Genomic DNA, 27,337 nt, shown 5'->3' on the forward strand with positions numbered 1-27,337 from the left:
CATCTTTATGTTGCATTTATTACTGGATGAGTAGAATATATAATGTATCACTGAGTACTTTATGACCCATTTTATCTTTGAATGTACAGGAAAACTCAGTTTGTAGCACTATGATCTTCAATTTACAAACATCTAACAAATGAAACACCCAAATTTTGATTCAAAAGAACCAAAAGACTACGCACCATACCTCCAGCATATATATATATATATATGTATATATAATGCTGAACTTTGCATGCATACAAATTCAATTTCATAGTTAAATACTGTGTAGTTATTAAAAAATTACTTTCTTCATTTCAGAATAAAAAAGGTGGCATGTTGAAGGCAAATTTCATAAATATCACTGAAAGCATGAGCAAGACAGAAGCAATCTTAAAGGCTGACAGGCATTTTTATTCCATCTAAATGTAACCCCTTTGTACAGTATGTAATGATCAAGTGAAGCTCAGCCTAAAAGTATAATTTGCTTCAGGCCTATTGAATTTTCTTCCTCTAGTCTTTGTCAGTCACATACACTACAGCACTTACAATACTTGCAATTCATTTTTTGAAATACATTAAACCCCAAATGTAATAAGGCCATTTCTATATCAAAATATGACAGGTGCAGCTGATCAAGAGACAAATTACAAAATTATGACAGAAATGATAGTATGGGTGGAAAATTTAGTGCTACAAACTCTAACTGATATATTAATCATGGAGGTGTAACCAGATTGCTGATTTCAAGCAGGTAGTCAGAATTTCAGAAGATCTAAAAAGCAAAGATGGTGCCAATGACCAAATCTGCTGTACATAATTTTATATTGAGGTCTTGGCAAAATTTCAGTCTATACCAAGTTTTTTTTCTGACATTAAGGCTGAGAAAAGAAAGTACAGATAAATCTGATTTTTTTTTTTTACAAACCATGTCTATTTTGACCATGGCATTGACTCATTACCTTGTCCTGTATTGTGATAAAGGACTACACCTAACGTGTAATGTGATCTTTTCCATCCATATGCTGATTGACTTGCTGCACACTTGCAACTTCTCTATATTTCATGTCTTTTTCTGACATCTAACTAAGCCTTTCAGTATTCATCACATAAGCCTATAATTTAAAAGAAACAAAAAACATAACTTTTAAACGCTTATTTTGGGTCATAAATTTTTATTCAAACCTATTAAAATTAACTTGATTAAAATAATTTTGGCTAGAATGGCCTTTTAAATTTGCATTTTTTGAATTTATTACTGAACCAAAGTATTTAAGCTTTCTGAATATTTTGGAGGGATACAAGGCAAAATATTGACAAAACAACCCGTGGAATTACAGAACTTTTCACTTTTAATACATGAACAGACAGATTATTAAAGCACCTTAAGGATATTTGTTTATTATTCATGTAAAAATCTGCACCAATTAATTAATAAAAATTGAACATTTCAGTAGGACTCTCCACAACAGAACATATCGATGACTGGCAGCTCCTAATACTCTGCAAAGGCAACTATTTGGACTTTTTGGACTTCTCATTTACAAATTCTTCATACTTCATTTGCCAGGGATTTTTCTTTTTGTCTTCTTTAACTTGTTTGTTTTTTGCACTTTTTCACATAAAAAAGCAGTCGATTTGGCTTTCTTTTTGGCAGTCCTTTTAGTAGGCTGTACCTTGAATGTGATTTCATCATCAACATCATCGATGACCTTTAAAGACTGGCGTCGTTTTAGAACAGTAGGTGTGCAGACTGGAGTTACATCCTAAGGGGAATGGTTATAGTTACAACTATAAAATAAAATTTAGCACCAGATTCAAAAAAACTTTGCATCCAACACACTAAACTGCGACATTCAAAGACTAATACAATTCTGTTGTAAAATTAGCAAGTTAATTCTTGGAGACAGTCAACAATCTGGGATTGTTCTCCTTACAGCAGATAAGGTTAAGGGGAGATTTAATAGAGGTTTCCAAATTTAGGAAAGGTTTTGATAAAGTAGATAAGGAAAAATTGTTTCTGCTGGTGTGATCAGTTGGTAACCAATGAGCACAGATTTAGAATAATTGTCAAAAGAATCAGAAAAAAGACAAGGAGGATTTTTATCGTCCCACAGTAAGTTGTGTTCTGTAATCCATTGCAGGAAAGGTTGGTGGAAAGGATTCAATAGAAACTTTCAAAGGGAATGTCTGACAAGGAAAGAAAATGCAGGACTACAGGTAAAAAGTAGGGAATGGGATTAATTGAATAGCTGTTTCAGATGAGCTAGCGAGGCTTCGCTGTTGCAAGATTTTATATTTTGCTGTCCCAGTGTCCAATAAGTATCTGAGACACATGCCAGAAGGAACATGGTACCCAAGATGCTGGTAGAGACATTACAATTAATCTAAATGCTCAAACTAAAAGGGAGAAAAGAAAATCTATATTTTTGCTATTCCTGACGTCTACTTAGTAACATATGCACTTATTTGGAGGTTGGGCAGGTTCACGATCAGGCCTGGCTTGGAGTTAGGAGTTCTTCCTCAAACTGAATAGCCTAACATTAGTGTTAAGACACATGTAAATAATGCACATGGACAAGATACTGTGGGGTACCAGACACTATTGAAAATAAAAGTTAAATTCTGGATATTAAAAATATTTTGGCAGAAATATTAATCTATATACAGAACACCAAATATACTTATGGCTATGGATATTATACTGCAAAATTAAGCATGAGATGCCTACCAACTTCTTAACCAGATGATAGGGAAAAATAACATGGCTAATATATTCATTGTTAGGTTCATCGTCAACTAAAGGCCTGAATATCATCACAACACAAGTTTCTAATTACAATCAAAACATCTACAATTCTAATCAGAGGAACAATATTAACATCTTATGAATAGATGCTAGGGTTTTAACTCTTCATTTTAGAAATAAAATCATTGGGATACAAACAGAAACTAGCATTACTTTGCATTTTTTTATACAATTAGTAGTATTGTGTTGCATTGCAGGTAGTGAATCCTATATCCTGGTAAGGTTTTATCAGGCACCGGCTGGTGCATCTGAAATGTGGCAGAAGGGGCTGCAGGAGGTACCTTGTTTAGTTGGGGAAGGATAAAGACAGGACCAAAGCTTGTGACTGACAAGAGGACTGGGGGGGTGGGGGGGGGTGGGGGGAGAGAAACAGAGTGGGTACTCTTTGGGTTTCACTGCAGCAATCCTGAGTGAAGCTTAAAAGGGTGGCAATGAGGGATACTATTTCAGATTCCAAGCTCAGCAATTTTATTGGTGTTCCAGTTGGATCCTGGTTTATGGAAAGGAGATGGAAGTCAGGATCCACATTCCCATTTGAGGTAAAAGCAAAATACTGCGAATGCTGGAAATCTGAAATAAAAACAAAAAATGCTAGAAAAACTCAGCAGGGTTGGAAGCTTCTGTGCAGAAACAGAGTTAATGTTTTGAGTCCTTATGAGCTCTGAAGGAGAGTCTTGGATTTCGAGAGCTGAGTGTTTCACGTTTGAAACACTCAGCCATGATTCTGTGTCAAAAGTACACAGAGGACACGGACCTTAGATTTGTTAACTGGTTTGACACAGAAGGTTTATATGTTTATCATGTTGTTTTACAGGCCTCAAGGGGATACTGGAGAAGATACATGGATACCATGTCCCTTAGTGGCCATCAGATTCTGGAATACTTCAGAGATTTTTGTTCTAACTGAAGAAACATATCACTGCTCCTGTGACTTGCATGATAATGGAAGTCATTAGTACAATATATCCAACTAATTTCATCAATTGTAAAGAAACAACTACTGTACTAAATTCAAAGTTATATATAGAATAATACAGCCACCAAGTAGATTCCAGTAACCAGCTAGTTCCTGGATAAGTGTTTCAGCTTACCGGACTGTTTACTGCATCATTCATTTTTGTAGACCCTTGCTTTTTCTTTCGAGGCAGCACTGCAGCCTGAAGGATAAGAAATAATAACTTTTTTCACAATCAATCCTTCAATCTCCTAACTAAATATTGCTCAGTAGATCAACAAATAAGGACGTCTGAAGCTGCAATGCTGTTTTTTTTGTGGAAAAATCAGGTTTTTCTGCTGATAGAGATCTTGACATTGGAAAATCTTAATTTATATGCTGAAATCACAGCTGAAAACATTTTATGCTCAGGTCATACATTAAAAAAAAATCTTCCTTTTGAAAATCACGCACTGATCCTCACTTTCCTAGCCTGCCCGCCACATACATTAGATCTGCCCAAAGACACATTGTAGCCATACTGATACATGAAAAGAAACCGCTGAAAACAACCCGCTATCTAAAATAGTTTTATAACTGATGCACAGTGTTATAACGAAGAGCTGCCGCACCAGGAAAATGTCCACTCCTGAAACCAATCAAATTTAATGGATAAGTGAATAACAAATGACAAAAAGAAGAGCGCTCCATGATGAGGGGGATCACCAGTTAACACTTACTAAGGTTAAAGGAAGTGGAAAAAGAAAACACAACTGAAAAATCTTGCAGCCAATAATCTGCCTATTGAATTAATCTAAGAGTAAAATCTTTGATAATCACGTTGAGAATCAAATACATTAAGAAAACTTACAAAACCGGGAAAGTCGTAGTCAATTCCCTTCTCAGCAAGCCTTTTTCGTAATCGCCCTTCTTTTGCAAGGAGTCTCTCTGCCATCACACTTTGTTGTTTCAGGGTTCGTTTCTTGTTGTAACGAGCAACAGCCGGGAGGATAGGTTTCTTAAAAGTTGTATTACAACCTTTAAAAAGCTGTGCGTGTACTTTTTCTGGTGGAAGAACCTGACCTGAAAGAAATGAGTGCTAAATGTAATCACTACATCCTTGGGTATGCAAATCTTGATAACTTGCACCTCCGGGGGAGGCAATAACATAGTGGTATTGTCGCTGGACTAGTAATCCAGAGACCCAGGGTTATGCTCTGGGGACCTGGGTTCGAACACGGCAGTTGGTGGAATTTGAATTCAATAAAAATCTGGAATTAAAAGTCCAACGATGACCATGAAAACATTGTCGATTGTTGTAAAAACCCATCTGGTTCACTAGTGTCCTTTCGGGAAGGAAATCTGGCGTCCTTACCTGGTCTGGCTTACATGGGACTCCAGAACCACAGCAATGTGGTTGACTCTTAAATGCCCTCTGAAATGGCCTAGCAAGCCACTGTAGCAAACCACTACAAAGACACAAAGAAAGGAATGAAACTGGACGGACCACCCGGCATCGGCCTAGGTACCGGAAGCGACAACGGCAATCACAGTCCTGTCGACCCTGCAAAGTCCTCTGTCTGGGGAGAGTGTCCTGCTGTCAGCATGGCGGTGGAGCCATCTGGGAAGAGTGTCCTGTAGTATGTTTTTGTTGAAAATAACAAGAGTGACATCACAAGACAGTGAGAGAGAGCGGCGGAGAGATCAGGACCTGCGAGTGTGGGGAAGCTTCAAAAAGTGACATCAGCACAAAGGTGAGAGCTGATTAGTGAGTAGTGGGTAAGTGTTTTTCTCCAGTTTAAAATAGAGTAAGCTAAGGTAAGGGTTTTAGTTTTTATTTAAAGTACATAAATAATTTAACTTTTTTTTTACTGTATTTAACCTAAAGTAAGGTTTTATTTTCCAAACTAGAGGCATGATAAGGCAGCCTCAGTCCCGTGTTATGTGCCGCCTGCAACGTGTGGGAAGTCCTAGGCGCTCCTTGCGCTCTGACTGATGAAATATGCAGGAAGTGCCGCTATGCAGCTGCAGCCATTTGAGCTCCGTGTTTTGGAGATTGAGTGGCAGCTGGAGGCACTGAGGTGCATCTGTGAGGCTTAGGGTTTCATAGATAGCACGTTTTTAGATGTGGTCAGCTCACAGCATATGGAAGTGCAGACAGAGGGATTGGATGACCATCAGTCAGAAGAAAGGTGTCAGGCAGGTAGTCAGGAAATCCCCAGAGTGCATCTCATTTGAGAACCGTTTTTCTGTGTTGGAAAACGGTGAGAGTGACGGTTGCTCTGGGGAGCGTAGCCACGCTCATGGCACTGTGAGTGTTTCAGCTGCATGGGAGTTTTGGGGGGCGGGGGGGGAGGAAAAAGAGGGGATGAGCAATGGAGGTAGGAGACACGATAGTAAGGGGAACAGACAGGCATTTCTGCTGCCGTAGATGTGACTCCAGGATGGTATGTGCCTCCCTGGTGCCAGGGTCAAGGATGTCACTGAACAGCTGCAGGGCAATCTAAAGGGGGAGGGCAAACCAACAGGGATCGTGGCACATATTGGTACCAACGACATAGGTAGAAAAAGGGATAAGGTCCTGTAAGCAGAATTTAGGGAGCTAGGAAACCGATTAAAAAACAGGACCTCAATGGTAGTAATCTCTGGATTACTTCCGGTGCCAAGCGCTAGTGAGTATAGAAATAGAAGGTTAATTCAGATGAATGCATGGCTGGAGAGATGGTGCAGGAGGGAGGGCTTTAGATTTCTGGTACATTGAGACCGTTTCTGGGGGTGGTGGAACCTGTACAAGGCGGATGGGTTGCACCTGAACCTGAATGGGACCAACATCCTTGCGGAGAGGTTTGCCAGTGCTGTTGGGGAGGGTTAAACTAACTTGGCAGAGGGATGGGATCCTGAGAGGAGGTTCAGCAGGGGGAAATGCACAGCCAAAATTAGGAGAGAGAGCAAGGGAGTCTGGAAGGCATAGAAATTATAGGTCAGTTAAGGCACAAGAGAGTTTGGCAAGGTTGGATTATATTTATTTGAATGCAAGGAGTCTGATGAATAAGGCAGATGAATTGAGGGCACAAATTAACACACGGAAGTATGATGTCATTGCTGTCACAGAGACATGGTTGAGAGAGGGGCAGGTTCGGCAGCTCAATATTCCAGGATATAGAGTCTTCAGGCGAGGCAGAGAAGGAGGTAAAAGAGGAGGGGGTATCGCTATATTGATCAAGGAATCAATTACAGCAGTAAGGAGGGTTGACATCTTAGAAGGCTCCTCAAATGAAGCCATATGGGTAGAACTGAAAAACAAAAAAGGAGCAATCACATTGCTGGGAGTGTATTATAGGCCCCCAAACAGTCGGAGAGAAATAGAAGAGCAGATAGGTAGGCAAATTTCAGAGAAGTGTAAAAACAATAGGGTAGTAATAGTGGGGGATTTCAACTTCCCCAACATTAACTGGGTTATAGTATGATAGGTTTAGCGGGTGCGGAATTCTTAAAATGCATCCAGCAGAGCTTTTTAAACCAGTACATGGAAAGTCCTACAAGAGAGGAGGGGGTCCTGGACTTAATTTTAGGGAATGAAGCCAGGCAAGTGGTACAGGTATCAGCAGGAGAGCATTTTGCAGATAGCGATCATAACTCAGCTAAGATTTGAGGTTGTTATGGAAAAGGACAAGGATGGGCCAGAAATCAGAGTTCTAAATGGGGGGAAGGCCGATTTTAATAAGATCAAATATGATTTGGCCAGAGTGACTGGGAAGAGTTACTTTTAGGTAAATCTGCATCAGAGAAGTGGGACTCATTCAAGGAGGGTACAGGACCATATTCCAGTAAAGGCAAAGGGTGGGACCAACAAATCCAGGGAACCCCGGATATCGAGGGACATACAGGATTGGATAAAGAGAAAAAGGGAGGCTTATGGCAGATACCAAGGGCTCAAAACAGTGGAAGCCCTAGGAGTAGAGAACGTGTAGGGGGGAAAGTTAAAAAGGAAACTAGGAGAGCAAAAAGGGGGCAGGAAAAAACATTGGCAGGTAAAATAAAAGAAAATCCAAAGTTATCTTACAAGTACCTTAAGAGTAGGAGGATATCTAGGGAAAGAGTAGGGCCCATTAAGGACCACAGTGGTAGTTTTTGTGTGGAGCAGGAAGACGTAGGTAGGGTTCTAAATGAATACTGTGTGTCGGTGTTCCCAAGTGAGAGGGACGACATGGGTATGGGAATCAAGCAGAAGGACTGTGATATAATTAAATAAATTAGCATAGATAGGGAGGAGGTTCTAAGTGGTCTGGCAGGCTTAAAAGTAGATAAATCTCCAGGCCCGGATGAAAAGTATCCCAGGCTGTTGAGTGAGGCAAGGGAGGAGATAGCAGGGGCGCTGGCAATAACTTTCAATACCTCTCTGGCCACAGGAAAGGTGCTAGAGGACTGGAGGATAGCCAATGTGGTACCGTTATTCAAGAAGGGAGGAAGGGATAAACCAGGGAACTACAGGCCAGTCAGTCTAACCTCAGTGGTAGGGAAACCATTGGAAGCAATTCTGAGGGACGGAATTAATCTACAGTTGGAGAGGCAGGGATTAATCAAGGACAGTCAGCATGGTTTTGTTAAGGGGAGGTCATGTCTGACCAATTTGATTGAATTTGTCGACGAGGTGACCAGGTGTGTAGATGAGGGAAATGCATTTGATGTAGTCTACTTGGACTTCAGCAAGGCTTTTGATAAGGCCCCGCATGGGAGACTGATAATGAAGGTAAGAGCCCAAGGGATCCAAGGCAATTTGGCAAATTGGATCCAGAATTGGCCGAGCGGCAGGAAGCAGAGGGTGATGGTCAAGCAGTGTTTTTGTGACTGGATGCCTGTGTCCAGTGGGGTTCCACAGGGATCGGTGTTGGGTCCCTTGCTTGTGGTATATATAAACGATTTAGACTCGAATGTCGGAGGGTTGATCAGTAAGTTTGCGGATGACACGAAAATTGGTGGGGTGGTAAATAGTGAGGAGGTTAGCCTTAGATTACTGGAGGATATTGACGGGCTGGTCAGATGGGCTGATCAGTGGCAAATGGAATTTAATCCGGCTAAGTGTGAGGTGATGCACTTGGGCAGGACAAACAAGGCACAGGAATACATGAAGAATGGTAGGGCCCTGGGAAGTACCAGGGATCAGAGGGACCTTGGTGTGCTTGTCCACTGGTCCCTTAAGGTAGTGGGACAGGTAGATAAGGTGGTTAAGGCATATGGGATACTTGCCTTTATTAGCTGAGGCATAGAATATAAGAGCAGGGAGGTTATGCTCGAACTGTATAAAACGCTGGTTAGGCCACAGCTAGAGTACTGCCTGCAGTTCTGGAATCTACATTTTCAGAAGGACATGATGACACCAGAGAGAGTGCAAGGGAGATTTACCAGGATGTTGCCTGGGCTGGAGCGTTTTAGTTATGAGGAGAGATTGGATAATCTGGGGTTATTTTCCCTGGAGCAGAAGAGATTGGGGGGGTTGGTGGGGAGACAGATTGAGGTGCATAAAATTACAAGGGGCATAGAAAGGGTAGACAGGAAGGAACTTTTCCTCTTGGTGGTGGAGGGATCAATAATCAGGAAACATAGGTTTAAGATAAGGGGCAGGAGGTTTATAGGGGAAGAAGAATTTTTTCACCCAGAGGGTGGTGGGAATCTGGAACTCACTGCCTGAAAGGGTGGTAGAGGGAGAAACCCTCATAACATTTAAGAAGTATTTGGATATGCACTTGCGATGCCATGGCGTACAAGGCCATGGGCCTAGTGCTGGAAAATGGGATTAGAATAGTTAGGTACTTGTTTGACCAGTGCACGCTTAATGGGCCGAAGGGCCTTTTTCTGTGCTGTAGACCTTTATAACTCTATGAAGCACTGTGAAGTAGAAAAATGTCCCAAAGCGACAAAGAGGCAGAATCAGAAATAAGATACTTTAATAACCCTTTCTTCAAGTTTCTGCCCAGCTGTAAGGAAGGACATATGAGCTGTTTCAGAGACAATGGAACATATAGGAACCAGTCCCCATCCCACATCCCAGTTTTGCTTTCTTAGCCTGGGATTGAGGGGAAGGCTAACGACAAAAAGAATCTCTTTCACCAGCTCTCTCCACAAATTCATTGTACAAGGAAATGGTAGATGGAGGAATGCACCTTGCCCTTCAACTGAAAGGAGATCAAGGATGGTTTTTTTGAGAATGAGTGGAGGTGGTGATGATGGCAGTATGTGAGAAGAAACTGCTAACAGTTAATATGAAGGCCAGGAAGGGAATTTGGCTGGTTAATGGTTTTGTAGTAATGGAGCTGAGAAAGCATGAGTGGGTCTCATGGACAAGATGAGGGAGTGGATTGGAGAGGGCCCAAAGGGCGTTAGGAGAGAAAAGAGATAAAGATGCAAGTTGAGGCTAGGGCAGGGAACTTGAAGGGAAGTTTGACTTGGTGGGCTAGGGAATAGTTCTGAGGCACCTGAACAGATGATCTCAACCATGGCAACAAAGTAATTTTAAAGAAGAGACTTGTTCCAAGGAGGGCTATAACAGGCCTCAGTGAACTAGGCTATACTGAAGGCTGTGTGGTGGGGTTATTGGTGTGTGTTGGATTTCTTTAGCTGCTCCATAAAAAGCACAAGTTTCATATGCTGCATAGGTGGAAAGGGCGGAATAAACCCAACTGTTACTCCTGCTCCAGTCATCTGCCACATTATTTCGACTTACTAATGGCCACCTAAGTCAGGCCCTAGGGAGGAGCTATTGCAATTAGATCATATCTAAGAATCTGCCAAGTGAGAAAGGTGCAGGATAAAGACAATTTTTTTCATTATAGCCTGTGTTGTTCATTAGTCAGTCAAACGGAATTATTTCTGACAGTGACTACTTTCCCAATAAACCACTGGCGGTGGGCTGGTTTGCAGAATGTGTACATTAAACACTAATTCTGAATGGTTTAATGTCAAATACTTACATTTTAAGAGCCTTTCACGAAATAAGTAGTTGTTCATAGTTTCTGCAACAATTTTGGCAACTTCTTCACACTCAAACTCCACAAAAGCATATCCTTTGCTGTGTCCAGTCTAAGGTTTAAAATAAAATGCATCACACTCAAATAGTACCCGAGCCACAAGCATATCATTCATGGTAAGAATTAGAAACTGTATCAGATGTTACTTGCTTAGTTAGCGTAAACTGATCTGATAGCATGTTAATAACAAGGCTGTAAATTGACAGTTTATTTGAAGAGTAATTTTCAAATTCTCATCACATTCAGAAAATTTCTAATCCAGAAGAAGTTCAAAAGGATCTTCTTTCTTAAAAAGGTAATCCCTTGTAAACCCTAAGTTCAACAATTCCCAGGTTCTTGATACCCAACTGAACTGATAAATTACTGTTACCAGATTGCTCCCACTGTCATTCCATAAATGGAAGATGCAACTTGAGTCAACTTTTTTTTGGTGAGGTATGGTTCTTAAGCAAGTAATCCAAACAAAAAAAAACACACTTCAGGAAATTTAATTTTACTTAATTTAAAATTTAATTTTACTTTTAAAAGCCTTTAAAGTTACAGCACAGTGATAGAAAAGACTGAGCTGAAGTAAAGTATTATCATTTTCCCTGCAAGTCCTGGTATCAACAATTGTAAAATATTTTGTTTTAAGCCTTCCAAACTAATCACTGAGAAATAATTAATTTCTATAGTTTAAAGAGTCTAAAATCTACTGGAATATTAAAGTGCATTTACAAAGTTAAAAATGCTGCCATCTGCTGTTTTATTCATACTTTTGCATGTGCATTGAATAACTTTACCTGTCACCAGCTATGAGAAAAAAGAACTCAGTTTTCCAAGTGGAATGCTTTATTTTGTGACTTGATAGCAAAGAATTTGGAATTGACAACAAATCAACTTGGTTAATATTTTGAGACTGTCAAAAAGGTATCAAATGGCCAACACATCCTTTTTATAGATTCAAAGCCTGACGAGACTGATAGGAAGAGTTTTAATGGCAAAGAAAAAAAATTACCTGCGTAGCATAGAACAAAATAGCAACTAGAGTTGTGGATGGATTTAAACTAGTATTGCAGTGGGAAGAACAACTGAAGCCTATTACCATGTTGGATATTGGAATAAGGATGTCTGGGGAGGACACAGTCACAGCATAGTGGAAGGAAGTGCATGTCTTCTCAAAGCAACTAACAAACAGATAAAGTTCTGGGAAGACTGCAAAGAGCATTAAAGAACATGTTCAGCTTTACTGACAATGACTACTTCCATCACTTTGTTGATGGTTGAGAGTACGCAGATAGGGCAGCAATTGGGCGGATTTGATTTGTCCCGACTTTGTGGACAGGAGATACATGGGCAATTTTTCACAGTTGGGTACATGCTGGTGGTGTAGCTGTATTGGAAAAGGTTGGCTAGAAGTGGAACTAGTTCTGCAGCCCAGGTCTTCAGCATTAGGCGGGATGTTGGCGGAGCCATAGCCATTGCTGTTCATCGTGTCTTGATGTCACAGAGTGTATTGAATTGGTTGAAAACTAGTGTCTGTGTTGGGGAACTGCAGGAGGAGGCCTAGAAAGATCATTCACCTGACACTTCCATGAAATTTGATTCTAAAGCTTTTAAAGTTACAGTATAATGATAGGGAAGATTGAGCTGAAGAAAAAGATTACCATTTTCTCTGCAAGTCCTGGTATCAACAATAAAATATTTTGTTTTAAGCCTTCCAACTGCTTCAGCGCGGTTTTTTTTACCTGCATGTTGGGGTTTGCTGTCAGCAATGATAGAGTTGCTCCAGGAGCCTCCTGTTCCTGTTATACAGCAGATGCAGGGGCTCACTAAGTGGACTGGTGTTTTTTTTTCTGGTCATGTATGTTTCTACAGAATTTGTTTCCTAAATTATATTTCAACAACTGCTAATGGAATGGATGGGCCTCAGGAATTCTGAATCTGCTGGATCCAATTATAAACTAAACTCACACCTATGGGTCAGAGGACAGAAGAGGAACAACAGAGCCAGGATTCCCAATCCTTTCAAGATTCAATGACTCTGAACTGAGAGTCCACATATGGATGATCTGGGAGGGAAAAATTGGGTTTTCTGTGATGGCCTGCATGACCAAATAGCCTGCTGATGCTCCAGCCCAGACTCACATGAGGAATGAACACTTTGGCAAAGTACTAGTTGGTCCCCAGGGAATGATGTACAATAAGACCAGACAAGGAAAGGAAAATAACTGTTTAAAAAAAAAGGTGGGAAAATCATGTTTCAAACTTAAATTTGAATGTACAAAGTGCTTAATTTGCGCAGCATTTTTCGAAATTGCACTGTGACGTTTTACACCTATGTCTCTGTTCCATTCAATAATTATACAGGTTATCATATAAATAATATAATTTATACAATCATCTCATTTGTACACAAGAGTTGACCAGAGACATATTTGTAGTTACTTTTCAACTTTGTACTTGAACATCTGCAGTGGCCTTCACTCAACCAATTCAGGAGTATAAAGGCATTTCCATATTTTGTCTGCTCCAATATCTCATTCTGTAGTCAAGATTTTTCACAATACTGCTGAGGACTGAATTAATTTACTGCGGCTTCTATGCTCATTTAAACATTACCGAACAGTATGATGTAATAACTATCATTCTGCTAATATTTAAACATGTTGAGTTAACAATATTTAGCTACTAGCATCCAAATTAACATTTTAGTGAAACATCCAGCTACAGTAACTACATTTGTACAGCACCAACTCCATATTATGCATTTTAAAAAATATATCCATTTCAGAATGCCCACATCCTGCCTCTCCCAAGATACAATCCCACGGATGACAGCATTCCTGTGGCACTCTGCCAAATTATCTTATGTGAACCTAGACATTGGATGCCAATGAGCTACTGGGCTATGGAGATATTGCAAAGGTCAACCATTCCCCACTTGAGAGCCACAAATGTAATTTTCCTGCAGGTTCTCTGGATTGATTTTAGGAGCAGGAACTTGGGACAACTTTTAGTTTCCTTCATCCAAGCACAAAGTCAACTGTAGTGTGATCAATCTTCAATGGTACCATAACTGAGCTGCGCTAACCCAAGATTAACCAGAGATTGAAGCTGACCCTTCTATTCATTAAACATGGATCAAAGAGAAAGTAGTAAGAAAGAATAGTGCTCCTCTACCCAATCAGAACATCAAAAGCTAACTTGATGCACAGCCAAGTAATCAAAATAAAAATTCCTCCTGCCAAGTTCAGGTCAAGTTTCAAGTTTCCCCAGCTGAGCAGAATAATTCTGCAAAGTTATAATTAGAGACTGGTTAAAGTTACATTAATGAAAATCAAATACCTTAATAAATAGCTTGTACATAATCTCTCAAAAAATGTTCATTTTGATCCAAAAATTCAATATATTTGAACTTGGCCATATTTCATAGATATGGATTCTGATAAATGAAAAAAATATTTTTCTACATCTTATCCTTAGATCAGGATTTCTAGATATTTCAGCTAATACCCTTTCTACCATTACACGTCTCAAATTAATTCACACCAATATGAACAAAAGTAGCAATGTGATAGACAAATATCCTGTCTCCTGGTGATACTCGCCAACAGATGCTATAAAGACAAGTTATTTTGAAAAAATGTTATGCTTCATTCAGAATCCTCAAACATGATTGGATAAAACATGGCTCCAATTATTGAACAGTTTTACACTGTGATATGTTTTCTACTGTACATACTCTTTACCTTTTTGCTGCGTGCAAGTCGAACTCTTAAAACGGTTCCAAATTGGGAGAAGTATTTCTTAATCTGAGGTTCAAAGAATCCATTGGGAATATGGCCCAAGTAAATTACACCCGATGACAGCTTTTCAACCTGAGAGATGAAAATTGATTAGGTCCACACAGCATTCACATTTATTTTCAGGGCACTCTTGATACATTCTAACATATAGCATAAATCCACACATGGTACTATAAACAGCCAGATAAGTTTCCATTAAATTCATTGTTAACTGCATTAAAGAAATGCTAGCAACCACAGGTTAGATGTAACCATAGAGGAATGGGAACAATCCAGGCTGGTCCACTAATAATCCATTGGCCAGATGGCACGCACACAGGATGATGGAAGTGATGCTGATTAAAATTACAAGAGCAGCTTCAGCATCTTCTTACCTGTAGGGAAAGTTAAACTATTTGAAATAGTCAAATACATTTAAGACAAATTTATTTTCCTCCATTAAAGGAAATAGGAATTGATTTCCCTACACCTTCCATCCATTTTGAAGCACTATATTTATAGCAGCAGTTAGTACTTCATTAATCTTAGTCACCAGGGATTGCAAATGCCAAAGGAAATCTAACTGAAAATTAGGTTCCAAAACCACTCCTTTCAGATCTGACAATCTCACCTAGTCTCACCCCTTCATGAAACCTGGTTTATGACATCATATGCACAGTACTCAGCCTGCATCCAAGGTGTCATCACAACACTTCAGACAGCTTAATTACTTTGTTTGCAATTCTGAAGTGTTGACATAATGAATGAAGGGGAGGAAATACATAAAATTACCATCATAGTACATATTGTAGCATTCTGAACTCTGAATTAGGAAATAGTGGGTTTAAGCTCATCACCTATATTGACAATCCAGCGCAGTACAGAGGATTTGCTATATTGCTTTTTAGTGCCATAGATGAGTCATTGCATGAAGATCACACCTATGTACTCTAGTTGCTGTTTCTCTGTATCATTATCTAAAAGAGCTCTCCTTGTGTTGTGGTCAATATTCCTCCCCCAGTCAATATCAACAGAAACTGAACTGATTGTCCATATCTTTATCTGAAAGAATCCCATACTCTATCCATCAAGGCCATTTAGCTCTCTAACACTGCCTATCTGCACTCCTATATCAGCCTTTCTGCTGCTAAGAGTCTTGTATAGATGTCTTTGTTATTCTTCTTTATGAGCCTCCCAGGCGCCATAAACTGAAGCTTGTCCGAATCTCTAATGCATATATTAAATTCAGCACCAAGTGTCACATGCACATCAAGCTCGCTTTTGATTTGAGCGACATCAACTCCCCACCTTCCAGTATGTCTAAAATCCTGCCATTTATCTATATATCTGGTGTCCTTATCCTGCTGTAGCTCTGCAAGCCCTTCTAACCCTACCCAAACATGGTTTCATTCTTCCTTTGCCTTATTGTAAATCCCTCCCTTCCTTCACCTCACCTATGGTAGAGTCTTCAGGTGCTGGGGCCTGCTTCCACAATTCCCCACCCAACTTCTCCCTTCAAAAACCTTCTCATCGACGAAGCATTTTGTCACTCTCTTAATTAATCCCTTCCTGCCTGAAGTGTAAATTTTCCTTTTTTTTTGAAATGTAATGATTTTTCTTTTCAATACACCAAAAGTTACCGCTGAAAGCAATTTGTAGCTGTGATTTTTAGATTCTAAAATAAAATGTAAACCCAGATGCTACACATACAGCATTTGCCAACTGTATGTGCAATACTACAATGGGAAATTAAGAAAATACAACATTTGATAAAATATAAACAGCACTATAAACAACATTTAATGCAGTCCAGTGAATTCAATGGTGGTAATGGAAACTAAATGTAATTCTATACACCACAGCCAATCCGAAAGGAACAAAATACTTGCATTTATAAAGTGCTGCCTTTCATGAACACTGAATAACCCAAAGTGTTTTACAGCCAACGGAGTATTTTTGACGTGTACTTGCTGTTATAATGTAGGAATGTGGCAGCCAATCTTTGTTCAGCAAGCTCCTACAAACAGCAAAGTGATCGTGACCAGATAATCTATTTTTTTGTATGCTGATTGAGGGATCAATGTCAATGTCTTATTAATTACATTGTTACGGTTTAATGGCAATTATTTGATAAACAGGTGATGAGTATTTTTTTTATTCATTTTTGGGGTGTCGCTGGCTAGGCCAGCATTTATTTCCCTTGTTAGGAAGGCATTTAAGAGTCAATCACATTGCTGCGGGAGTCATACATAGGTCAGACCAGATGATGACGACAAATTTCCTTCCCTAAAATACATTAGTGAACCAGATGGGTTTTTATGACAAGCGGCAATGGTTTCATGGTCATCATCAGATTTCTAATTCCAGATTTTTATTGCATTCAAATTTCACCATCTGCAGTGGTGGGGTTCAAACCTGGGTCCCCAGAACATCACCCTGGGTCTCTAGAATACTAACCCAGTGACAATACCACGCTACCAACACCTCCCACTATAAATGGGGATAGCTGGGACACTGGGTGTGGGGATAGCATTGACTGTGGCCTAAGTCAATAAGCTCTTTCCAGCAAAAAAAGTAACTGTGTCTTTGTTTTAACTTCACCAGCCTGCATGGATCTGACTAACAGTGGTAGCAGAGAATGGTTAGCTTAAAAGGTGAAAACTGGGAACTAAGATACCTTTTTAGACAGAACATTGTTATCAGGGTTACTTATGAGAAGAATAACTGAAACCAAGTGTAAATATCAAGGTATGACTTTCCACCATTGTTCTGTGAAGCTGAACCTTATGACCAATGGAACAATAAAATGATATATGGACACGGCTTACGTCCTAAACAAAGAAAAAGCAAGATGTGGCTTTGATGTTTTTTCTTCGCAACAGATATGGGATCAGGTGCAAAGTATTTTCAGAGCTAGAGGCTCATTATTTGGACACTGAAGTTTGGATAATCTCTCAAAGTTTATGGACAAAATTTACAAAAAAGATGACCTGTTAAATGCATATGGGGCATGGTCATATTTTGATAAATTTGGAAGGATAGATGGTTATTCCACAGAAGAATATATCAAGGCATTTAACAGGTTATATAACAGACTGCAGAAATTCTATTTGAAGATCCCCAATTCAGTTCTTGCCTTCAAATTGCTGGTTTGTGCTTAAGTATCGAACATGGAAAGGCTCCTGGCCTTGACTGGAGTTAGGTTTCCAGAAAGAGATATACTTTTGGAACTGGTGTCTGAAGCTTTTTAAAAAAATTCTGGGGAACCCTTTATTTCCAGCCACTTTCTTGGCACCAATGGAGCATTCAGCAATATCACAAAACATGGAGGATTCGATGGCAGCATTTCGAGACCATTTAGATCTGGAGCGCAAGAATCAATACAAAAGAAGAACTACAAACAAAAGAAATGAGGATCTAGACCCTTGTAATAGGCAACGGGAATTGGGTAACAATGGAAGGAGAACGAACCCCAGGGATAACCGAGGAATGGTAAACAGGTTCTTCAGATGTGACTCTAAGTGCGATACACTGTCCGAAATGGAATAACAAGGTTTTCGAAATGACACAAGGCAAGGAAGGATTGTAAGGGGATGATGATGATACTGATCAGTCAGAAGGAATTCTATTGGTCACCAGTGATAGGTGATCTAGTGGCAGGCTCATTCAGTTGTGCTGTATTAGACAATGGGTGTACATCCAAAGTATGTGGAGTGGATTGGTTAAAGTGCTACCTGGATTCTCAAATTAGTAAAGGCTGAAATAGGGTTAAGGAATACTTCTACTTACTTCAGATTCGGGGCAATAACACATTAAAATCACTAAAGAGAGATTGGTGATTCCATGTATTATAACCAGAGTAAACCATTTTATCAGCACAAATTTGTATTCAATGAAATATCCTTACTATTGAGCAAGTTGCCTAAGAAAAAGCCTCAAATGAAATTAGATATGGAACATGATGAAGCAATTGTTTTTGGGAAATCTGTACATTTAGAGCTTACTCAACTGGGACATTATTGTATCCCTTTAACAAAGCCTAATTTTTCAAATCACAATGTTAAAGTAGTATCGATTGGCTCGGAGTTTAACAGAAAATAGGCAAATTGTTTTAAAACCTCACCGGCAGTTTGCCCATCTATCTTGTCACAGGTTAAAAATTCTACTAAAGGATGCAGAGGTAATGGATAATGAATATACTAGACTTGTAGAAGAGATCAGAGAGAAATGCGATGTATGTAGAAAATATAGGACGACACCATCATGGCCCGTGGTGAGTCTCCTATTAGCAAGAGACTTTAATGAAGTTGCAGCAATGGACTTGAAGGTATAGGATAAGGATAAAATAATTTTTCACTTGCACTTTGTGGACATGGCAACTAGATTCAGTTTGTCAAGAGTAATATATAGTAAAGAAAGAAAGGTAATTGTGGACAAGATAATGGAAAGATGGATAGGAACAGGACTGGGATCAGCTAAATCCCTAACTGATAATACGGGGTATTTGCCAACATTGAATTTAAAAGTACATGTAAAAATACGAGCATCATAGTGATGAACACAGCAGTGGAAAGTCCCTTTAGTAATGGGATTTGTGAAAGAAGTAATTGATGAGATGCTTCTCAAAATCTTAGCTGACCAACCAAGCTGTAAGCTGACATCCACCCTGGTCTGGGCAGTCCATGCAAAGAATTCCCTTCAAATGGTTGGGGAGGCTGCAGTCCTTATCAATTAGTTTTTGGGAATAGCCCCAAAACACCTTTGGTGATGTGGAATAATCCCCCGGCCTTGGAAGGGCCTACGATTAGTTCAACCTGCTCTGAGCATTTGAATGCCCTGCATGCAGGGAGAAATGCATTGATCAAGGCTGAGATTTCAGAGAAAACTCAGTGAGCCTTACGGCACCACATAAGGCCATCAGAAATACAGTTTAATTCCCTTGGATATATTACAAAATTACAGGGTATATTACAAAAGAGAGGGGCTGAAAGAATGGAAAGGACCTGGTAAGGTTATAGACAGTGATGGAAAAACAATAATTCTACAACACGGGAATCAAACTGTTAGGGTGCATTCCTCAAGGCTAATCGACACTGATTATACATTCACTGAATTTGAACAGGGAACAAAAAATAAAGAGGCACCATGCACTTTACATAGGTTGGACAATTACGAGGAGCCGATTATGGCAGTTAAAGGGATGACTGAATATGAACAAAATGACACTGAAGTACAGTGCTATTTATTCGAAAGGACAACTACCCAAAGTAGGCACTACAGAAACATTTATGCCAGTGTATGAAGGGATGACACCATTTTAGGGGTGGGGGACGGGGGTAAGGAGAAGCTACTGGCAAATACAGACATTGGCTGAATGTGCAAGATAAGGGTCAGGAAGCAAATGGTAAAATGAGGTAAAGATGTGGAAAGCCAGAAAACGCAGTGTGAGTTCTGCAAGTGGACCAGAAAGTGGTCATGGCCCTAAAAGATCATGGACTTGCGAAAGGGACTCTAATTGTAGGAGAGAGAAATCATGCAGCAGTAGTCCAGAGACAGAGAGGAGGGCGAGTAGAGGTTATAGTTTGACGAGTACAAAGATCATAGAACAGGTTAGAAATGCCACTAGAAGTAGAAACCCTTATTATTGAGAAGTTGTAGTGACTACTAACAAATTAGAAGATCAGTTGATAAAGGATGCCAAACAAAAAGAGCTGGAAAGAATTACTGAAATACCAGAAGGGGAACTACCAGCTTTATCACACAGGTTGATATGCACAGAAAAGGTACTTCCTGATGACACGTATAAGGCTAAAGCTAGACTAGAAGCTTGGGATTTTGAAGAAAAATTTGGTGACCAAGATACTGTAGGAAATGAGCTTGAAGATTTTCTAAGCTCTTTTAGCAACATATTCCTGAGAATGTAAATTGACTGAAATAAAAGCCACATTTTTACAGGGTGAGAAATTTCAAAGGAAACTGATTCTGAAACCACCTAAAAAAGCTGGCGATATAGAAGGAACTGTGGAAATTGAACAAGTGTGTTTATGAGTTAAGTGATGCATCAAGGTTATGGTATTTCTCAGTTGGGTCCGTCCTGTTGAAAACAGGTTATATTCAGCTAAAGGCAGACCCAGCAATGTTTTACTGGTATCACAAAGAGCAACTAGCAGGCATCTTTAAAACGTATGTTAATGATTTTCTGTCGGGAAGTTCTGCAGAATTTAAGCAATGGGTGATAGATAAAGGAGGAATTTAAGGTTGGAAGTCAGGCTTCGGTGGCCTTTAACTATACAGGGTTAGACATTAAGCAAAATAAGTCAGGAGTGACCTTGAATCAACAGTCTTATTTAGAAAACATCAATCGCATCCCAATAAATCAGGCTAGGTCCTCACAAAAAGAGGATCCTGCATCCAAGGAAGAAATAGAACAATTAAGAAATTTGATTTGACAGCTGAATTGATTGTGCACTCAGACTAGGCCTGATGCTAATTATGACATAGTGGAATTGAGTACTATGATGAAACATGCTTTAGTTGAGGTAATTCCGAGAGCAAATAAAACATTAAAGAAATGTAGGCTCAAGTTTCCAGCCTTGCGTGATCCAGAAGATATGAGGTAAGTCATTTTTAGCAATGCTTCACATGCCAACCTTCCAGATGCATACTCTAGAAAAGCAGGGTTTATCAAATCCTCGGTAGGACAGAATAATAAATGTTGTCCATTGGCCTGGGAAGCAAAGAAAATTAAAAAATTGAAACACTGGCATTAGCGGAAGCAATAGGGATATGGGGATGTGCTTAAAGAAATACTATACAAGGGGCAACGTGAGAAAAGTTTGACCATAGAATGCTATGTGGATAACTGTTCCCTTTGGGACAATGTTCATTTGACCAAGGGAGTCACTGAAAAAAGATTGAGAATTCACCTTGCTGGCAGAAAGGAAATATTAGAAAGTAGATTTCCAAAATAAAATGGGTGGATGCAAGTCACCAGACTGTTTTATGAAGAGAGGTGCTTGCTCCAAGAAATTATTAGATGTACTGTAAGAGAGATACCTTGTGTTATGAGGATATGAAAAATCAATATTTTCTTTAATTACTTTGTAATAATTTATACATGGTAAAGGAAAAAAAATTGTTTAAAGAAAGGGGAAAGTGGGATCTATTAATGGTTGGTTATAATATAATACAAGACACAGAAGATGGAAAAATACATATGTTTCTTTTCAATTAGTTTGAATGATTTTTCAGTTTTCAAAAGTTTTAATTTAAAAGAGGGGAATCTGTCAATGTCTTATTAATTACGTTAATTATTTAATGGCAATTACATTGTTAAATAGGTGATAGGTGTTTATACACCTATAAATGGGATAGCTGGGACACTGGGTGTGGGAGTAGTATTGACTGTGAGCTAAGTCAATAAACCCTCTCCAGCAAAGGAAGCAGCTGGGTCTTTATTTTAACTTCACCAACTGGTATAGATCTGATTAACAATAAATATTGGCCAAGACATCAAAGATATTTCCCCTGCTCTTCTCTGAAACAGTGCCTTGGGATCTTTTACATCTACAAGGAGAGCAGATAGAGCCTCCGTTTAATGTTTCATCTGAGCAAAACGAACATCAGCCTCGTTTTCTGCACCCCAAGTTGTACAGTAGGACTATAACCCACAACCTCCTGACTCTGGAGACAGTGCGCAACCCACTATTTAAAAAATTCATTCACAGGATGTGGGCTTTGCTGGCTGGGACAGCATTTATTAGACCATAAGCCATAGGAGCAGAAATTAGGCCATTCGGCCCATCGAGTCTGCTCCACCATTCAATCATGGCTGATAAGTTTCTCAACCCCATTCTCCCGCCTTCTCACCGTAACCTTTGATCCCCTTACCAATCAAGAACCTATCTATCTCGGTTTTAAATACACTCAATGATCTGGCCTCCACAGCCTTCTGTGGCAATGAATTCCATAGATTCACCACTCTCTGGCTAAAGAAGTTTCTCCTCATCTCTGTTCTAAAAGGTCTTCTCTTTACTCTGAGACTGTGCCCTCGGTCCTAGTCTCACCTACTAATGGAAACATCTTCCCCACGTCCACTCTATCCAGGCCTTTCAATATTCTGTAAGTTTCAATCAGATCCCCCCTCATCCTTCTAAATTCCATCGAGAATAGACCCAGACTCCTCAAACGTTCCTCATATGTTAAGCCTTTCATTCCTGGGATCGTTCTTGTGAACCTCCTCTGGAACCTCTCCAGGTGCAGCACATCCTTCCTGAGATACGGGGCCCAAAATTGCTCACAATATTCTAAATGTGGTCTGACCAGAGCCTTATAAAGCCTCAGCAGCACATCCCTGCTTTTATATTCTAGTCCTCTTGAAATAAATGCCAACATTGCATTTGCCTTCCTAACTACCGACTCAAGCTGCAAGTTAACCTTAAGAGAATCCTGAACTAGGACTTCCAAGTCCCTTTGCACTCCAGATTTCTGAATTCTCTCCCCATTTAGAAAATAGTCTATGCCTCTATTCTTCCTACCAAAGTGCATGACCTCACACTTCCCCACTTTGTATTCCATCTGTCACTTCTTTGCCCATTCTCCTAACCTGTCCAAATCCTTCTGTAGCCTCCCCGCCTCCTCAATACTACCTGCACCTCCACCTATCTTTGTATCATCTGCAAATTTAACCAGGATGTCCTCAGTTCCTTCATCTCGATCATTAATGTATAAAGTGAAAAGTTGTGGTCCCAACACTGACCCCTGCGGAACTCTACTAGTCACCGGGCGCCATCCTGAGAAGGACCCCCTTATCCCCACTCTCTGCCTCCTGCCAGACAGCCAACCTTCTATCCATGCTAGTATCTTGCCTCTAACACCATGGGTCTTATCTTACTGAGCAGCCTCCTGTGCAGCACCTTGTCAAAGGCCTTCTGGAAGTCCAAGTAGATAACAGCCATTGGCTCTCCTTTGTCTAACCTACTCGTTACCTCCTCAAAGAATTCTAGCAGATTTGTCAGGCATGACCTCCCCTTGATGAAACCATGCTGACTTTGCCCTATTTTATCATACACTTCCAAGTATTCTGAAATCTCATGCTTAATAATGGACTCTAAAATCTTACCAATGACCAAGGTCAGGCTAATCGGCCTGTAATTTCCCATTTTCCCATCTTTTGCCTCACTCCCTTCTTAAACATGGGGGGGGGTTACATTAGCGATTTTCCAGTCCTCTGGGATCCTCCCCGACTCCAGTGATTCCTGAAAGATCACCACTAACCCTTCCACTATCTCTTCAGCTATCTCCTTCAGAACTCTGGGGTGAAATCCATCTGGTCCAGGTTATTTATCCACCTTCAGACCTTGCAGTTTTCCTAGCACCTTCTCATTGGTAATGGCCACCATACCCACCTCTGCCCCCCGACTCTCTTGAACTTCCACCGTGAAGACTGATGCAAAGTACCTATTCAGTTCCTCCGCCATTTTTTTGTTCCCCACTACTACTTCTCCAGTGTCATTTTCCAGCGGCCCAATGTCCACTTTTGCCTCTCTCTTACCCTTTATATATCTAAAAAAACTCTTGCGATCTTCCATTATATTACTGGCTAGTTTGCCCTCATATTTAATCTTCTCCCTCCTTATTTCTTTTTTAGTTGTCCTCTGTTAGTCTTTGTAGGCTTCCCAATCCCCTGGTTTCCCACTGTTTTTCACCACATTGTATGCTTTGTCTTTAGCTTTTATGCTGTCCCTGACTTCTCTTGTCAGCCATGGTTGCCTCGTCCTGCCTTTAGTATGCTTCTTCTTCCTAGGGATGAATTTTTGCTGTGTCTCCCAAATTACTCACAGAAACTCCTGCCATTGCTGTTCCACTGTCTTTCCTGCTAGGCTCATCTCCCAGTCAATTCTGGCCAGCTCCTCCCTCATGCCTCTGTAGTTGCCTTTATTCAACTGTAATACCGTTACATCTGATTCCAGCTTTTTCCTCTCAAATTGCAGGGTAAATTCTATCACATTATGGCCACTTCCTCCTAAGGGTTCCTTCACCTTAAGCTCCCTTATCAAATCTGCCTCATTACACATCACTAAATCTAGAATTGCCTGTTCCATTGTGGTCTCCACCACAAGCTGCTCCAAAAAGCCATCTCGTAGACATTCCACAAATTCCTTTTCTTGGGATCCACTACCAACCTGATTTTCCCAGTCTACGCATATCCATCTCAGAATCACACAGTGCAGAAGAGGCCCTTTGACCCATCGAGTCTGCATCGACACGTGAGAAACACCTGACCGACCTACCTAATCCTATTTACCAGCACTTGGCCCATAGTCTTGAATGTTATGACATGCCAAGTGCTCAATCTGGAAGTTTGGCACGTGAAGCATTGCTAAAAATGACTAACCTCATATCTTCTGGATCACCCAAGGCTGGAAACTTGAGCCTACATTTTTTTAATGTTTCATTTGCTCTCGGAATATTTATTGTTAATCAGATCTATGCTGTTTGGTGAAGTAAAAAAAAAAGACCCAGTGCTTTCTTTGCTGGAGAGGGTTTACTGACTTAGCTCACAGTCAACACTCTCCCACACCCAGTGTCAAAGCTATCCCATGTATAGGTGTACAAATCCCAAGTTGCCCTTGAGAAAATGCTGGTGAAGCTGCCTTCTTGAACCGCTGCAGTCCATTTGGTGTAGGTAAACCCACAGTGCTGTCAGAAAGGGATTTCCAGGATCTTGACCCAGCGACTGTGAAGGAATGACGATATATTTCCAAGTCAGGATGGTGAGTGACTTGGAGGGGAATTTCCAGATGGTGGTGTTCCCATCTATCTGCTGCCCTTGCCCTTCTAGATGGTAGTAGTTGTGGGTTTGGAAGGTGCTTTCGAAGCAGCCTTAATGAATTCCTGTAGATGTTACACACTGCTGCTCCTCTGTGTCGGTAGTGGAGGGAGTGAATGTTTGTGGATGCGGTGTCAGTCAAGTGGGCTGCTTTGTCCTGGACTTTGTCAAGCTTCTTCCGTGTTGTGGGAGCTGCACTCATCCAGGCAAGTGGGGAGTATTCCATTACACTCATGACTTATGCCCTGTGGACAGGCTTTGGGAAGTCAGGTGGTGAGTGACTGGTCGCACGATTCCAAGCCTCTCACCTGCTCTTGTAGCCACAGTATTTATATGGCTATAAACTGAGCCACAGCTTGACAATTAACATGAATAGATAAAGGAACACCGTAAGAAATAAAAGGTCAATCTTTTGGATGGGATGACAAATTGACATTTACTTAAGAGAGGACATTTGGAAAGCCACCTAGAATCAATTGCACAACGCGAGTAACAACAGGGTAAGCACGGCGGTGCCCAAAAGTTGCTTCTTAAAAAGAATTTCAGTCCATTCCTGAAACGATTATTATTTTTTAAAATGCAAGAAGTCTGATTGTGCCAATGGGATAGATGGATGAAGCCGTGCAGCTGGATGCTGCTCCGGTGGGGGGGGGGGTGATTGACAGCTGAGCCCTAGGGCTCGTACTCTCGGACCCCGTGACCGCAAAGGGGATGCGCGCGCACCTGAGCCGCCCCAGCAACCGGCAGCGCCGCTGCTGACGGTGAGCGGCCGGAGCAGCGATCCCCGCGGGGCCCGGGGAAGGGGCGGATTTTCGACTGCCCGTTCCCGGGACCCCTCCCTCCCCACTCACCCCCTCCCTCCTCTCACCTGCTGCTGCTTCTTCATTCCCTGCAGCTTCCGCTGAAACTCCTTCTGCAGCTTGGGGTCGAGCGACATCGACTGCTTGGCACGGCCGCTCGGTTTTCCGCTCTTCGCCTCCGTCATGGTTCTTACTCGCGAGTCGCCAAAAGAAAAAGTTCCACAAGAGGCGACCGGTGCTGCAACCAACTCCTCCGGGTAACCACGCTGAGAGAGACATGGAGGCTTTCAACCCCGGCAAGAGTGTCCGATACTCAACCACTTACCAGCCTCCCCGCACTGCGCCCCCTACTGGACTGGAGGAACTCCATTTATTAAGACGCGGTTGCCCTGTAGGGAACGCAGAAAGACAAGAAAAAGGACATTGCTTTTCAAACTATTTTCCCATGTGACCCCTTTTTAACATTTGCAAACTAAAGCGACCCCAACAAAAACAAACAGCAAAACAAAATAGCAGCACAGTAACATTCAATATATAATTCTTAAAATTTGCATATTAGGGATCAACGTATGCATCATAAATTTGAAGTAATTTGTAAAAATGTTATTTATAAGTACATAAAGTAATATTTTTGAAGTACTCACCAGTCCATAACTTCATCTGAATTGGTCCACTGCGTGGACCTTGGCCAGGAAGCAATGCTTACTCTTGACATTTTCATTTAATATTACTGATCTATAGCAAGATCACACCAAGGTTCCCGAAAGACCACCTTGATTTTAAAGTGAGGACATTCAAATAAACTTTTAATTTATTACTGACAATTTCAAAAGTCACAAAAGAATATTTATAGTACCAGAGGCTTAGGTTTCATTATGCATTCTACTACACACAGTGCAGCTTTAAAATAAAATGAATTTAATTCATAAGGTGAGTAACTTCTGAATGTGGAGCCGTGGTCCACAAAACTCCGGGAAAATGGAGTGCTTCTGAACAGACATAGAACATAACATGCAACAGTCACTGGCCACTTTGGTTTTGGCTAAGCAATCCATATTCCCTGGTGACATCCCCTCTTCATGTCCTCCCCTCACCCCCATGCACACCATAATTGACCCCCTTCCACCCATCCTGCCCCACACTCACAAACAAACACAGGTCAGCCAGCAGGGAGGAGCAGCAACTC

The 27,337-nt window shown here is 40.7% G+C and overlaps 1 protein-coding gene across 1 annotated transcript; it reads right to left on the bottom strand.

Annotated features, from left to right (window-relative positions):
- nifk (nucleolar protein interacting with the FHA domain of MKI67) lies at window positions 1–26,454 on the bottom strand. Its single transcript, XM_041201812.1, has 6 exons — window positions 26,220–26,454; window positions 14,485–14,613; window positions 10,697–10,805; window positions 4,600–4,811; window positions 3,886–3,951; window positions 1–1,751 (listed from the first exon to the last, which is right to left on the bottom strand). The coding sequence occupies exons 1-6, from the start codon at window positions 26,334–26,336 to the stop codon at window positions 1,545–1,547; spliced, it is 840 nt and encodes a 279-aa protein (XP_041057746.1). The 5' UTR covers window positions 26,337–26,454; the 3' UTR covers window positions 1–1,544.
- Window positions 26,455–27,337: the final 883 nt, after the last annotated feature.

This window comes from Carcharodon carcharias, chromosome 12 (assembly GCF_017639515.1).
Source record: "Carcharodon carcharias isolate sCarCar2 chromosome 12, sCarCar2.pri, whole genome shotgun sequence".
In the NCBI taxonomy this organism is placed as follows: Eukaryota; Metazoa; Chordata; class Chondrichthyes; order Lamniformes; family Lamnidae; genus Carcharodon; species Carcharodon carcharias.